The 15,894-nt window shown below is 40.6% G+C and overlaps 1 protein-coding gene across 5 annotated transcripts; it reads right to left on the bottom strand.

The window, feature by feature from the left end:
* Window positions 1-966: 966 nt before the first annotated feature.
* Window positions 967-10,226, bottom strand: ZBTB43 (zinc finger and BTB domain containing 43). 5 transcript variants are annotated; one of them, XM_064393911.1, is made up of 4 exons: window positions 10,086-10,104; window positions 9,304-9,352; window positions 7,999-8,146; window positions 967-7,884 (listed from the first exon to the last, which is right to left on the bottom strand). In XM_064393911.1, the coding sequence occupies exon 4, from the start codon at window positions 7,859-7,861 to the stop codon at window positions 6,467-6,469; it is 1,395 nt and encodes a 464-aa protein (XP_064249981.1). In that variant the 5' UTR covers window positions 7,862-7,884; window positions 7,999-8,146; window positions 9,304-9,352; window positions 10,086-10,104; the 3' UTR covers window positions 967-6,466. The 5 variants fall into 5 exon arrangements, with proteins under 5 accessions (XP_064249981.1, XP_064249982.1, XP_064249984.1 ...); XM_064393912.1 differs by lacking the exon at window positions 9,304-9,352 and having other exon boundaries at window positions 10,086-10,145; XM_064393914.1 differs by lacking the exon at window positions 7,999-8,146.
* Window positions 10,227-15,894: the final 5,668 nt, after the last annotated feature.

Genomic DNA, 15,894 nt, shown 5'->3' with positions numbered 1-15,894 from the left:
TGACTGGTGCCAGTACGTCCTGCTGGGATATCCACCCGGTCCAACCAGACACCACATTCTGTCTTCTGGAGGTATGTCTTTCTCTCCCTTTAAGATACAGAACAGAATCTTCACACATTAGGCATTGAATGCTGATCAAATAAAGCAGCAGCCTGAGAAGCATCCTGGCCAGGGCACAAATAACAGAGTTAAAGAACACAGAGACAAACTGTATTTGTTCACTCAGATACAAAACACTCAAACAAGTAATTCTGAACAGACAGAAAACTTTGGGCTTATTCTTCTGTGTTCAGTAAATGTAACCAAAATAGAAAATTAATCTTCTTGTACCATATTCCATTTGAATTTGATGAAGACTGTGTTACATAAATATTGACTTCTCTGGGTACTGACTGAACATACTTTCAGTGAGAACGAGTTCATTTTTTTCTTACATAGTAAGCAGGGGCTGGGACAGTTCCACAAGGACTGAGCAGATGGAGGCTGGACAAATTCAAGTGTTCAGTATAAGTACCTAAATTTAGTGAAGGAGAGAAAGAAGCCTCACAGGAAGGTAAGGGAAACTTAATCTTTAATACTTTTCACAGCATGAAATTTCCTTCATACTTAGTCAAGAAAAAAAAAATACATGTTATCTTTGCTTACTCCAACTGTACCAAGAGGCCTTTTGGACATGTGGCTGCTGCAACTATGAAGTGAGTGTTCTGGAATTTTTCTACCAGCATGTACATTCTCTATTGTAACTTCAGAGATCATCATTCTGCAAAAAAAAACCAGTTACAACAAAACCTGTTTGACAAATTTGAACTAGCATGGAAGCCAATTACCTAAAGCAGCAAAGAAATGGGTCTAATTCCACAAATTCATCAAACTTACTGTGTCATAAAAATCAGGTTTTAGTTTAATGTTATCTTAGACTAGGCTGGCATGTTATCATTATTTCAAGAAGACACATTACTAGATAGATACACTTTTTAATATATTTAATAAAGTTATATATCAACAACTTTTGGATTTTTACTTTTGAGCACTTATTTTGGCAAAGTGAAATATTAAATACTAGTACTAGACATGCATTCCTTTCATTCAAGCTTAAGAAAACATTTACAAAGTTGACAGATAACATTTATTAAAACATGTTATAGAAAAAAAGGGGCATGGGACTCTTCTATAAGAAGAAAATCTTGAACAGTAACATTAAATTAAAACCATGCTGTACAATTAGGACAGCAATATTTATAGACAAAACTATCCAACCTCTGCAATACAGGCATAACATCTCACAAAATATCAAGATATGCAAATTTACTATTATAAATGACTTGTTTAGAATAAAAACTTATAGCTCATTAAGGAAGATTCACTTGACTTGCATAAACAGTTACATTTCTGAAAGAAATATGGAATCCCATGAATTAAAAAAAAGGAGCAGCAATCGACAGACACAGGCTTCAAGCAAAAATCAGAACTTGCAATTTAATCACATTAAAAATATACCATCTTCTTTTCCAGCATCTTCCCCTAGGCCACTGACAGTTTACAGCTAATAGCTAAAGAAGCCAAGCTACCCAATGAAGCATTTAAAAGACAAAAAAACCCCAACTTTCCTTTGTTGCTTTGAGAAGGGTCCTAATTCTGTTATAGCAAAACACTCAATGTACTGCTGTGGGCTCTCATAATTCAGAGACAGGTCATCTTGCTGGTACCCACACAAAAGCATTGAGATTACAAATCCTGATATGCCTCCTTTCTTTCATGATCAGTAACACTGGAACACTCCATACATAAGCCTTTGATCATCTGCCTTGCTTATGATACAGGATGGTTTCTCAACCTTAGACACACCTCAGATGAAAAAAGCTGTGACCAAAAATTGTACTGACAATATCTTCTAGGGTCTATCTGCTCACCCATAAAACTAACAAGGAAAGTTTAAAAAATGAAACAACAAAAAAGCACCCCGCAAACCAACACTGGTGTGTGAAACAGGAACCTTCTCCCTCAAAAGGGTCCAATATACACCTCAGCAGATTTTAACCCTGCTAACAGTTGAATTTTCAGAATGGCAGTTACACAGATTCCATGGTAATTAACATCATAGTTACAAAATGGAATGAAAAGGAACTTAGCTGTAGTATTATTAAGTCTTCTTACCACTGCTAGGACAATGAATGGCTTCAAAGCAGCAGGAAAGTCTGAAAGCCACCTGGGTATACAATATGGCTGGTTTTCAGAAGACACTCACTTTACTACAGCCAACAGCCACATCATCAAAGGTAATGAAGCATATGGGAAGATTAGTGAAATTCATCATATACATATGCAGTCATATTATATATATACATATATATGGATTGCTTCCCTCCTCCCCACAAATAAGAAATAATTTTTCATACCTTGAACAAGACCACTCCATTAGCAAAGATCAGAAGCTTGACAGAAGCTGCATCTGTATGTCTTGGCTTGCTATGTTCAACTGCACTGGCCACCAGTGGCAGGGACTGCAGGGGTGACACGTGGCTAGTTTGCAGGCTGCCCTGCACTAGTCTAAAGAAGTTCAGTGTGCACAAAAAATGGATGTGAACAATCCACTGTCAGCCAAAATCTCAGCCAGAGGTGCACAAAATGCTTCTGCTAAATACACTTAAGGAAGAGTGGCAGCTGCTAGCAAGAGGTGCATGGAGACACATGGAGAAGATACTTCTGGATACAGGTGAAAAGACTGAAGAGCTGCTCTTGGGAAAACACCTGAAGAAGTCACTGAGAACATGTATAGACACACTCACAGAAGGACACACTCCCTGCCTGAGGAGATTCACTTCTAAGATGACTTTGGCCTACAGCTAAGCCCTGCTAGAGCAGGTACACCTCTGAAATAACTGAGTTCCACAGAAGAACCAAGTTGGAACAGACACATACATCCCTGAAGGGACTGTGGCCCAGTGTCACCATGAATAGTGACACTGACCAGGCCAAAGCACCAGAGGACACCCACTAAGAAATGAAAAGCATCAGACAAGGAAGTGTGCATATGACCCCAACCTCCTCTGTGACCTGTCACCTTACTAAAGGAAATGGCAGGAACTGAGTACAACTCTTGGTGAAAGCAAGAAAACTGAGAATACAAAGGCAGGGAGAAGAGGCAGGGAGAAGAGACTTAAGCTGAGCCTGAGGAAGATGGTTTAAGTGATATTTTATCTTCCCCCCAGTACCTGAACTGGTGATTAGAAGTTTGACAAAGGGCAATAAACTGAGTTCAAGAAAAATACCACAAGACAACTGTTTCACCTGTGACATGCAAATGTAAGAATTTTAGACATGTATCTCACGCTATCCTTAAATCATCAATCCTCTCAACCTGATCTCATGACAATCAGATCAGTATTTTCCTGCAATCAATTTGTTTCGTGTAAATTAACAGCAGAAAGCCAAGTGCTACAAAAATCACTGGAGCAACATTTGCTGGACTTTCAAGACAATGCCATAATATGGAGTAAAACAGCAAGAGGCAAATACTAAAAAGTTACTATTCATGCTAAGTCGTTTAAAAAGGACATGGTTCTATAATATGATCTACTGAACCTGTTATAAAATCTTTAAAGTGTCTCTCGCAGTACATTTGATTTTAAAGCTCTATTTCAAAGTAATTAACTGCAAATAGAAGTAACATTAAACCTTGAAATATCCCATATAAAAGTCATTCCAAGCTGGTAAAAGAAACAGTTTTGCTGGCAGCTCTGTAGGATGGTCTGAGTTCAACTTTTTTTTTTTTTTTTTTGACCACAGTTTTCAGACTGGTGTTTCTGTCCAGCCCTTTTATGGTTAAATCGGAAGAGGCACCCTTAACCTTTTTATGCAAAACTAAAGCAACAATTGGAAAGGGGCTGAGAACCAATGTAATATACAAGATCATTCTTGAAATGAGTATGAGAATAAACATCCTGGACATGTTCAAGGCCAGGCTGGATGGGGCTCTGAGCAACCTGGCCTAGCTGAAGGTGTCCATGCTTATGGCAAAAGGGTTGGAAGTAGATGACCTTCAAAGTCTCCTTCCAACCCAAACCATTCTATGATTCTAATGCCTTCCTTCAAATGTGATGATGGTACTTACAGAAATGACACCATGTATGTGGTAAGGCCTTGGAGAATGGAAAAATAGGGCCACCGAGTGCGAGAACCCTTTCCTCTACCCTCATGTAAACAGGCAAGCATTATAGTATTTTTTAGTATTAAAAAGGACAGTGTTAGCAGTGTGTAAACAAACCATAGAGGGAATATAATTTCTAAGTTTAAAAAACATACTTATAAAGTATTATGGTTTGGTTTTTCTGTTGTTTTTGTTTTCGGAGGGTTTTTTTTTGTCTGTTTTTTGGGGGGTTTTTTTGTGGGTTTTTTTTTTTTTTGGTTTTGTTTAGTTTAAATACAAAGTGCTATACATTAAGCAGGTTACAGTGTTAGTGAGCAAAATCCCTGTTTTGGTACCTTGATCACAAAGGTTAAACATGGCCACCATGTTATTTGTAGAGTTCAATTAAGTGCGAAGAACTGGAACTCTGTGGTGCTGAGCATTCATACCCATTGCCAGCAATGGGTTCATTGTACTTGGGAACATCTGTTTTAACAAAATTCCATATGAAAAAATATTTGAAGCATTAGAAGATTAATAATTAAGAGCCTCTTAAAAAATCATGTTTTTAAGTAGAATGCCAGTAAAGCAATTACAGTAATTACAGCTCACCGAGTAGAAAACCCTCAGCTTGCAGCAGACATTCAGGATACAGTTCAGTTGTATCTTAAGACAATTTGCAACAGGGAGTTCAAAAAAGAATCTGAAGTGTAATAATCTTTGTGTGGTTTTGCTTCACCATACAGGGTCATCTGTTCAGTACATTATCCTGCACACAACAGTACCTAATACAGAAACTGGGGTCAGATAGTCTTAGGTCTTAATGCTGGTTAACTTTTTCCCCATGTGGACAGCACTGTACTTGGTTATCACCTCTTTCTATTATTTTCTATGTATGTTCTTTCCTTGTCATATTTCAGTAAGCTACAAAGAAGCTTTTGCTTACTAAGAAGCAATTGCTTTTGCATTGGACTGCATTAAGCTTTCAACCCCAAAATCCTGTTGTCACCTTTACAACTGATGCCTTTACTCAATCTGCACAGCTGGCAGCATCTCTTAGAACTATACACACTCCTCCATCTATCTCCATGAATGAGAGCCCTGCACACAGATCCTCATCTTAACACAGAACAAGTGTCACTTTCCCAGCAAAAATACCAGCTTCAGACGTAAGCATGGTACCATGTTCTGCAGTACCATTAGAAGATCCCAAATCACATACTTCCTACTTTTTTCCACAAGCAACTTCAAGGAAGCAAACAACTCTGCTTGTGATCACCAGTCACAGTAGTTCAGTACCAAGAATTAGTATTATATACTATTCAAATAGTAAAGAATTAGAAGTATAAATACCTATCAATGACTATGTAATTTTCCTAAAGCAGGTTTCTAAAACTAGATAGAAGTTCTCAAAGAAGTTTTTGTACCAATAACAAGTCAGTTCATTAATCCAGAGTTTGGTACTTGCTACTGTACTAAGCCACAAAAATTTGAACAGAAATTTACACTTTAAATATTTGATTATTTTGACTAAGTTCCAAATGTTACATTTTACTTTTAGTTGGGGTCTTATTTTTTACTAAGACATACTTATTACACACACTTCTAGAAGCTCTCACAACTTAGTAATTAAAATCTAATGAAGTCAAGAGTCATACAGCATTAGACCCTAGAACAGCGAGTATACTTAATATATACTGAAGTTTATATAGTGAAAACTGTAAGTGCATTACAGACTCTAAACACAAATCAGCACAAAATTAGACATCTGTTTTACTGAAGATAAATTTTAAAAAAAGATGATGGATAACAGAAAACCAAACCACCTTTACCACTGCCTCTCATTAAGCAATACAACAAAGGCTACTGAATGATGCACACTACCTAATGATGCTTCACCTTGAAGTGGAATTCTCTTTTTTTTCCTTCATTTAAATGTGAATCATATAAGCCAGTTTGGTCATCTTAGTTTTCTTTTCCATTAAGGAGTACTACCTGAATTTCTCATCCATCTAAGTATTTTCAGGATTTTTGTCAATTTAAAGCTGAGTTTTACTGTGAATTTAGATGACCTGGAAATACAAGATGGCTTCTAGATACTGCTGTGATTACAATCAATCTCAGACCTCATTTTGCAGGCACCTTTCAGATTAACCACATGCACTTCCCACAATAAACACCTGGAGTAATATTGCAGGAAGCAAAATACATTTGATCTGTTTATACCAGCGTACTTATTAAAACTTTTGTTTTGAGAACATACAATAGCAAGTACCAGACATTATTTGCATAATTAGTTTATTTTTCTTACTTTACTAAACAAATGTAAGCACTAATGTCTTAGTTCATCTCAGTAGTACTCTGCTCAGCTTTAGAAGCCTGATAGGACTTGGTACAAGAGGTCACATGCCGATGAAAACTGTCCCGCCACATAAATCTTTTCCCACAGATGTTACACTCATACGGTTTTATGCCTGTATGAATTTTCATATGGCCTACAAGATGGTGTTTCATTTTGAATTTCTTACCACAGACACCACAGCCATAAGGTCGAAGACCAAGGTGCATACTCATATGCCGATCTCTCTGACTTTTGTGTGTAAAGCTTTTTCCACACTGACAAGGATAGAGCTTATCGGCATGGGAGAATCCAGTGAGTGATGTTTCTTCTTTAATCCCCGTGGCCATATCAATGCTTTCACCATAGCCTGCTGCCATCATAAGATCCTGTCTGTGAGCACTTAAATTTCCATCTGCCCTTTCACCGGAAAATTCTTCCATAGACGAGCCATAGAAGTCAACTTGTTCATCATAATTACTTTCATCTGCCTGTTCATCAAATTCTGCTTCCATCTTTTTGTCACCTATGTGAAAATCTTCAACACCTGAAGACTGGATTGAGTGATCTGCCTGGATGGTATTCATGGATTCAGAAACTTGGTGTTCATCATAAGGATTATCAACGCCTTCACAGTCTTGTTCAAACCTTTCTGGTTTCACATGGATCCACCGCTTGTGAGACATGATACTGGGTTTGCTATACATTGGTCTGCTATACTGGTACTCTGCACTGTCACTAGTTCCCTCTTCCCCATCCTGACTGGTCATTCCAGTGCTAAGTCTGTCATGTTCTGTTGAAGAATTACTGGGAAGGTACTCGTGTTCTGTCAGCTGACATGACAGTTCATCTTTAGAGCTCTCTTCTTCATTTTCACCATCCCTTAGTTCCTGCACTTTGTGGAATTCTGTCTGTCCTCCAGAGCCAAGTTCAAAGGTTTCAACAAGGCCGTTGTAGCTACTACTGCTTGGAGACTGATGGTCACTGCCATGATTCATCTTCTGACACAGAACCGTTGGGTTTCCCTCAAGCACTTCTGTGCACTTATCCACTACGTGCCACATCTGAAGGAAACTTGCTGCTGTCAGATAACTAACAATTTCTGGTGCAGGCATTACCAGCCGGCCTGTATAGGTAGACAGAAGAATGTTTTCAAATACTCTGGGATTCATCACATCAGGCAGGACTATTCGCCTGCTGTTTTTCAGGAGAACCTGATCACAGAAGTAAGGTGAACTAGCTGCAAGAACAGCTTTATGGGCTCTGAAGAGATGGCCCTGAACCACAATGGACACATCACATAATTGTCCTTGCTGGCGCTGCTGGTTTAGCTTCTGCAGAATGGTGCTAGAAAAATCTGGAAATTCCACTCGAAAGGAGCTTGACCCAGACTCCATTTCATTACAAATTTAGTGTTGTGCTGCAAGAAAAAAATATATATAAAAAAAAGAAATAAAATTAGAAATTCTGCTTGGTCAGTTACCGAGCTTTCCATTTTCTTCTACGTTTTTTTCTTTTTTCTTAACAGACTCACATGGAACTCAACCTTTTGCCACTGTTGTATTTCTCTCAAGCCACCTCATTTCTCTCTTCTGACAGCTGTATTAAGGCCATAAATTGCTATTCCAGCATATTTTGTTGTGTTTCTTCTCTTCAAGAGGACTCATCAACTACAGCAGGAGCTACAAACAGCAAGCTATCCAGTTAGGATAGACTAAGCATTTCAAACATGAGTTTAGGCTGATGAAACTGTTATTTCACAGAATTATACAGTAGAGTTCTAACTCCAGGATGTCCCACAGTTTGTACCAGCATACAAAAGATTTTATATTTCAAATGCCAACAAAAACAACTCATTTATCCCCAACAAACACTGATTTTACTCATTAAATATTTCACTTAACATCAATTTTTCAAAAGCAACTGCATCAACTGACAGGATGACACTGGAAGCACAGGCAGAACCCCACTAAGAGTGAGGCTTATGACCCTTCTCATGTATTCCCCTACTGTTTCACTAACTGAAAGGTGGAACAGCAACAGCTTGTACAGTTTTTAATTCCAAGCTTATTGAGTTATTTGGGTTAGTACTAGGATTATAATGTTCCTTTTAGAGAAATCACATAGAATTTAAAGGATCAATCAAGAAATTGATACCTTTGCTGCACAGAACTTTTCCTGCTTGCTCCTCATGGATTTGTAATGACATAACAATTACATGACAAAATGTCAGCTAAGAGCTCCCAGATTTTCACATCTGTATTCTCACATAATCCAGATGTTTTACCAAAAGATTAACAGCCCTTTTAGCAGTAATACAACCTTATCAAATGCATACTTGAAGTTTTAAATTGAAATTAAGAAAAATTTGCATGTTACTATAATTAGAAATGGCAGAAATTTAAATGCCACTATGAAAAACCAATATCAACTGCTTGAGTAAGTTAAACCTGTGCAATTTTTCTATTTGATAATGTGCAAATGGAGTGCTGTAGGATTCCTGAAGAGCCATGGAGCAGCAAGTGGTTTCTGTGGTCAAGTTCCATGAAGTTGCCACCCACATAATTGCAGAAGACCACCTTTAAATTTACTGTCTTCAGCACTCCTCAGGTTCTTTTCCTCAAAGCACAAACCTCTTCAGAACTGAATCAGCTGCCAATACTTTTCTGGTGAGCAACGGAATACTGCGCCTGCCAGTTCAATTGTTAATTTTTCCTACCACTTTGCTTAAAACAATTTGACATAATTATTTAAGTATTTCAAGTGATCTTATACCTTGTGTATATTACATCCATTATTTTAAGCAATCAGATTTTCTTCTACAGATGCAGTTCCTTACCTCCCTTCAGAATACTCTCACAATTAAGATTCTATTTTTCAATATTTGCCTACAAAAAAAAATAAGCCTTCAGAAGATGTTTAACTGAAGTTTAAAGACAGATGCCTGTAAAATTCATACACAATTACTGATAATCTAAACTGCCGTCTTTCAGCAGGGAGCTAGCATGTCACCACAAAAACATTTCCAGATGACAGCAGACTTTTTTGTATTCTCAGTTGCTGTGCAGACATAATGCAAGTAAAATATTTTCAATTAGCAAAGCCATACAAGTCAAGCAAAGCAGTTTTCCAAAGGGGTATCACTCCCTCCTTCTACAATCCGCTTTGTTTTGCACTTTTACTCCAAACTCACGAAGAATAAAGTCTTTCTAATTAAATTATTAATAATTAAAAAAACAATATCCATGCTGGAGCGTTGAGTAGAACACACAAGTCCCATTTAAGCTGCTTTACAATACCATTATCTCTAATAAGTGGCAGGGAGCTCCCTCCCCTCTCGGCGCGCAGGCCTGCGGATCTCGCTCTCACCCCCGCGCCCCGCCGGGCCCCGCTCCAGCCTTCGGCACCTGCCGCGGACCCGCCACAGGGCCCCGGCCGGAGCGGAGCCCGCTCCCGCTCGCCCCGGGGACACCGGCCCGGCCCGGCCCGGCCCGGCCGAGCGCGGGACCTGCGGCCGCGGGGCGCGGGAAGGCCTCGCGCGCCGCCCCGCCCCAGCGCGGCCCTGCGGGCCGGGCCCGCCGGCGGCACGGCCGCGCGGGGCGCACGGGGGCAGCGCCTCACCTGCGGCCGGCGGCGTGTCTCTCATAGCGGGCGCCGTCCGCGCGGCCCCGGCCCGGCCCTGCCCGCGCCCACCCCGGCCCGCACCGGAAGCGGCTGCCCCCCTTCCGGCAGGCTCTTCCGCGTCCCGGTCACGTGGCGCTGGCCCAGCCCTTCCGCCCCGCGCCCGCGGGGACTGTGGGCCGGGCAGCGCCCCCTGCTGGCTGCGCTCGGAGCGGAGCGGTTGGGCCGGGGCGCTCCGTGGGAAGGGTGCGCACCCCAAACCCCGGGCGCGAGCTGTCCCGTGCGGCCCCGGCCCGCCCTCTGCGCCGCAGCTGCTCCCCGCGGCAGTGCTCTCAGCGCTGCTGTGAGCACTGCCAGGAGGGGGCCGCCAGGCAGTACAGCTGAAGCCCACAGCGTGTTCCGCACTGGTGCCTGGTGTGCTGGGGCACGGGGCTTGTCCCACAGCCGCTCCAGCGGGCACAGCCGTGTGGGACCCCTGGCACAGCTCGGCTCGGGCCCGCAGGGGGCGCCGCTCCCCGCCCCGGGCCCCAAATCCGCCCCTCTCTGCGGGAAAACGCCCCAAATAAACTGATTAAAAATGAGTATAAATTATGCTTAATCTTTAATGTTTTTCAATAAAACGGACGACAATATCTCAGTTTTTAAATGCATCACAAAGACTTCAGCTGGGCCGTCGATACAGCCCGGGCTGGCTCCGTGTGCGGTGGCAGCAGCCTCGGCAGGGCTCCGGGCCGCAGCGTGAGGGTCTGATCTGAACAGCAGCGTGAGGGTCTGCCCTGAACAGCAGCGTGAGGGTCTGCCCTGAACAGCAGCACGAGGGTCTGCGCTGAACAGCAGCGTGAGGGTCTGCTCGGGACAGCAGCACGAGGGTCTGCTCGGGACAGCAGCATGAGGGTCTGCCCTGAACAGCAGCACGAGGGTCTGCCCTGAACAGCAGCACGAGGGTCTGCCCTGAACAGCAGCGTGAGGGTCTGCTCTGGTTCTGCTCCGAACCGCAGCACGAGGTTCTGCTTTGGTTCTGCTCTGGTTCTGCTCCGAACCGCAGCACGAGGTCCTGCTCTGGTTCTGCTCCGAACCGCAGCACGAGGTCCTGCTCAGGTTCTGCTCTGAGCAGCAGCACGAGGTTCTGTGGGGCAGAGCTGTCCCGGCTCACAGCTCGTGTCCCTGGAAATGTCACCGTGTGAAGGCCATAGAGGTTCCTGTGGCTGAGCTGGAGCAAGAGAGAGTGCTAAAGCCCTGGGGTAGGAGGGAGAGCAAGCTGTTCCTGGGAGTGAAAGAGCTCTCCTAGAGAGAAGCCATCCCCGCTTTAGCAAATACTATATCTGAACCGAATTTGATCTCTTGCCTGTATTTTCATCTCTGATAGTGCACATTCACATATTAAGTAAATATCCTTCCTACATTAATAGGACTGGAATCCTAATAAAAACTGTAATACACAAATGAGAAAAGAGAAGGATGATGTTTAACATAACACAATTATTTAGTTTTCTCTTACAGGCATTATGAGAATACATGACTTTTGCTATCTTTTTCTTCTTTCCAGCATTTTTTTCAGGAAAAAAAATTCATGTTTTTAAAGGTAAAATCTGCCACAGTACCAGTTATAATTAAACATGAGTGTGGCATGAAAAGCACTTTGGATTTCCTTCATGTGATCAGTTCCGCAGTCATGATGTGATAACACTGACTGCAGGAGCAGGGCTGCAGGGTCAAGGCTAGTTTGTTAAATCAAAATTTATGTTTCACAAAGGAAGCAAATGGAAACAGCATTAACTAATGTTTGTATGTTTTACCTTTTCCTGAGTTTATGGAAGTTTGGGTCAAATTCATGAATGATCATTCAGCTAATCTTAGAGACTATATTTTTTCTCCCTTGAATGCTTTTCTTATTATAGTATGTTTTTTAACTCCTCTGTACTCCCTGCTGTGATTAATTTAAATAATTTCTTTTTAAGGCAGTGGGTTTCATACCTTTTCTGTTATAGCAAGAAATGCAGTGTTCTAATAAGTGAGCTGAAAGGGAATTTTTTCTTGCCATTTGATAGGCTGACACAAATGTCTCTCCAAAGCATACTTGTTTGGATTTTGAAATGGAGATAGTCTGCACCACCTTGTCTTTGTAAATAAAAGGTCTCTGTAGTTCTTGCATGACAAGATTCTACAATTTTATGAGAACAACAGTGCTTTAGCTTCACTCTGATGGTGAAAAAATGTCTTTAGGTCTGTCCCATATTGTTCATATATTCTGAAAGTTTGTATTCTTGGTACATCTAGTAAGATGACAGTGGTTATTCTTTGCTGTATGAGTCAGACTTTAATTACCAAACTACTCAGAAGGGCAAACCAGTACTTGTGGATTCTGTGTAGTTACATAGAAAAGTTTTCTTCTGCAGAAAACTTGAGGTTCAATGCCACAGACCCTGCTCACATAAACCTGCTGCTGATTTTCAGTCCTGGAGAACTTGTCTCAGAGACAAATAGGGAGGGTATTTTTTTCTTTAATCAGCTTCTTCAGAGTTTTAAAATTTCTTCCTCTAAGTGAGTAGAAAAAATTGATACAGCTGTAATTATGTAGGGTAGGTCATTTGTATGTTGTTAGTTTTGATTTTACATTTGTATAAAATTTTATATTTCAACAGACAGACACTGTCACAAAATGCATTGTAGCACTACAGCTCAGAAATAAAATAATCTATTAATCTCACCATTATATTATTGAGGAATTAAAAAACCAGTGAGCATTGATGGAAGTCTAGGAAATAATTATGTGTGTATCAAATATTTATTGTTTGCTCATAAAAAAGGGAATGCCACAATGATAAGACAGATACACTTTAAAATGTAACAAAAAGAATTGTAAAATTTTATAGCACTCATCAAGAACAGGAAAGTATTCAGTTCCACAACACCTTTAAATTTTAAACAGACACACATTGCAAAATCCCTTGAGCAAAGCTTAAATAATACATTATAAAAATATAAATTTCATTCTGCTTCTCCCCAAAAAGGGACGCCTGTGTGTTGAGAAGACCATCCTGTGTTGAAAATAGACCCCAACACTGATGTGTGCAGAAAACAAACCAACCAAACAAACCTCCATTTATGATCCAGCTATAGACTTGTTTTTATTGTACTTATAAAATATACATAGCCTTTTATTGAATTGCCTGCTGTCGAAATCTGCAAGAATTTTATTGCTTTTTACTGTCCTGGAGAGGAATAAAGCAGCAGCCTCTGTGTAATTTCATAAGAAGCAAGGACACTAAATCTAATTTTGCTGGATATAGGCTCAATCATAAAAAACCACGCAAGGACCAAAATTTAGAATTTTGGAGTATGGAGTATCTGTATGTTTCTCCTCATTTGTATTTTCAAAAAAAAATTCCATTATATTTATATCTGAACACAGACTGCATTACAGTGCTTTATATTGTAAGCTTTGCATTTATTTATCTCTCATGATGGGTGCATGAGTCTGTTCCAGTATTACATCAGAGTCTGCGCACTTTAAAGCAGTATCTCCTTTCTTTCACTTTGAAATGGGGTGGAGTAGACTCTGCAATACCATGGGAATAAGGTGGACTTGGCTGTTGAACAAAATGCTTCCCTTTATCTTTTGTCACCTTTTCTCAGAACTTTTTGAGGGATCAAAGCATGACACACCCAGACTGTCTCCAGAGAAGCCACTATGCTTGAACCTGAAAATTGGGATATAATTTTTAAGTAAAATGTGTAGCTTAGGAACTTCTCAACAAGATTCACAATATGCTTCTGTTGGCTGTGTTTCCAGTCTTGGGATCCAATGTGTCTTTCCCAAATTTCCCAGATATCTGAGAGAATATTTGACCAATATATGCCTAGTTGTTTATCACATACTTTCAGGGGTGAAATAAAACTCTTGAAAAATTATTTGACCTCTTATTTGCCAAATACTGGTGTTGAGTGACAAGGTCAGTTCAACAGTTCAAGAAAAAAAGTAGGAAGAAAAAGTACTTTTCTATTAAAAGTTCAGTAGTTTTACATGAGGAAAGGACATGCAGGAGCTGATACTACCAGGCACGGTCCATCTGCTCTTGCTCTGGAGGGTCCCAAAGACTTCACACTTTAAAGTTCTGATGCAGCTTTGGCCTAAGTCCTTGAAACTTTGATCACTGGGAATTGAAGATGTTCAGAATCAAACTGTTAAATTAATAACATTCCAGGACAGGCAGTCAAGAAGAAAGAGTAATTCTACTGAAAGTTTTGAATGCAAGGTGGTATGAAAGGAGAAAATTTACAGAAGAAGCAGTATTGCACACAGATTGCTGAGAAAAAAAAAATCATCTTCTCAACATAGGACATATGAGTAAGGGACTGTTTCTGTTTCTGCTACCAGAGGACTACAGCATCTCAGTCACAATAAAGCATGGAACGGCCTGGAAGCAGGATTTTCTTTTACCACAATATGAAAAGCCCCTCAGTCATAATAAGACCTGCCTGTGAGTCATAAACTTGTTTCTATCTCAAGTGTTGAAAATCTTTACTGATCTTTTAATCTAAATTTTGTTTGTAAAGCCCATTGAAGTTTAAATTAATTATGTTTTCATGTAAAAATAGTGAATTTCATCCCAGGGAGAAACCTGAAGAAAGCTCTCAGGGGAAACAGTTGGGCTTCATTTGAGTAAACAGAACAAACACTCCTTAGGATGAATTTGAGCATCATCACAAAATTCTTTAAAAAGAAGCTAGTGCCTGTATGGGAAAATTCATTGAGAAAAGTCTACAAAGCAGAAAAACATTTTAGCTCGGCTTTGACAGAGCAGCTAGGGGGAGGATGCATCTCTGATGTCGAGGTGGTGGCTTTGGCCAGTATGTGTTTCTCCTGCCCATCATTGGTGATGGATGGAGCCCATTTCAGGCAGGCAGCAGAGCCAGCACTGAGAAACCCTGTGGGACAGGCATGTTGAGGTGCTGGGCATGTGGGCTGTCCTATCCCACCCTGGTAAAGGCACTGCATGGAAAGTGCAGATGTAGCTGGAAGTACTTCAAAAATTACTACTAAATTGTGGTGGTTGTTATAGAGGTTTTCTGAGAGGTAAAAAGAAAATTTTGTGTCACATGTCTCAAAAAATGTGCCTTATTCTCAGATATTTCTTTACACAATGTGTTTGCATTCCATCTGAATTTCTTTTGGTCCTGGTTTTTTTTGAACTGCACAGGCACTTATGAGGAGATATCTCTCTGGAAGCACCTTGGACAAAAAAAAAAGGTAAAAAATTATTTGGCGTCATGTGCTATATCTTGGTATTTTCAAGAAGCAGCTTGATGCCAATGACTGCAAGTGGACACATATTTTGGAATAAACTGACACCAGACTCCTGCAGGAATCATTTGTTATCAGATGCTGGCTCTTTAAAGCTCTTAGATATTGGATACCTGCAAAAATTCAATTCATTCTTTCTTGTGCAGCAATCTGATTCTAAGTGTTTTACTGTCTAAGTTCTGTCACAAGGCCAGGAATGAGATATAGGGCTCTGTGCATGTACTGGTGCTGTCTATTCTTTCAGCAACCTCAATGCAAAAGGAACTCAAATGGAGCTTGAACATGTAGTTACAGAGGAAAAAAAGCCATGTTAACCTTTCCTCAGATGTACAGGCATGGGAGTTATCCAAAAATTAAGGGCTACAACTTTGAGCATGTCACTGGTAGAGGGTCAAAAAGGATCAGAAAGGGTCAGCCCTGCAAAAATTGACTCTGGGTGGATCCTCTGAAACTCCTGCTCTATTCCTAAAAGCATATCTCTGGAGAACTGCTCAGACTGGGGTA

Source organism: Passer domesticus, chromosome 18 (assembly GCF_036417665.1).
Source record: "Passer domesticus isolate bPasDom1 chromosome 18, bPasDom1.hap1, whole genome shotgun sequence".
Classification (NCBI taxonomy): Eukaryota; Metazoa; Chordata; class Aves; order Passeriformes; family Passeridae; genus Passer; species Passer domesticus.
This window is presented reverse-complemented; position numbering and strand designations above follow the sequence as displayed.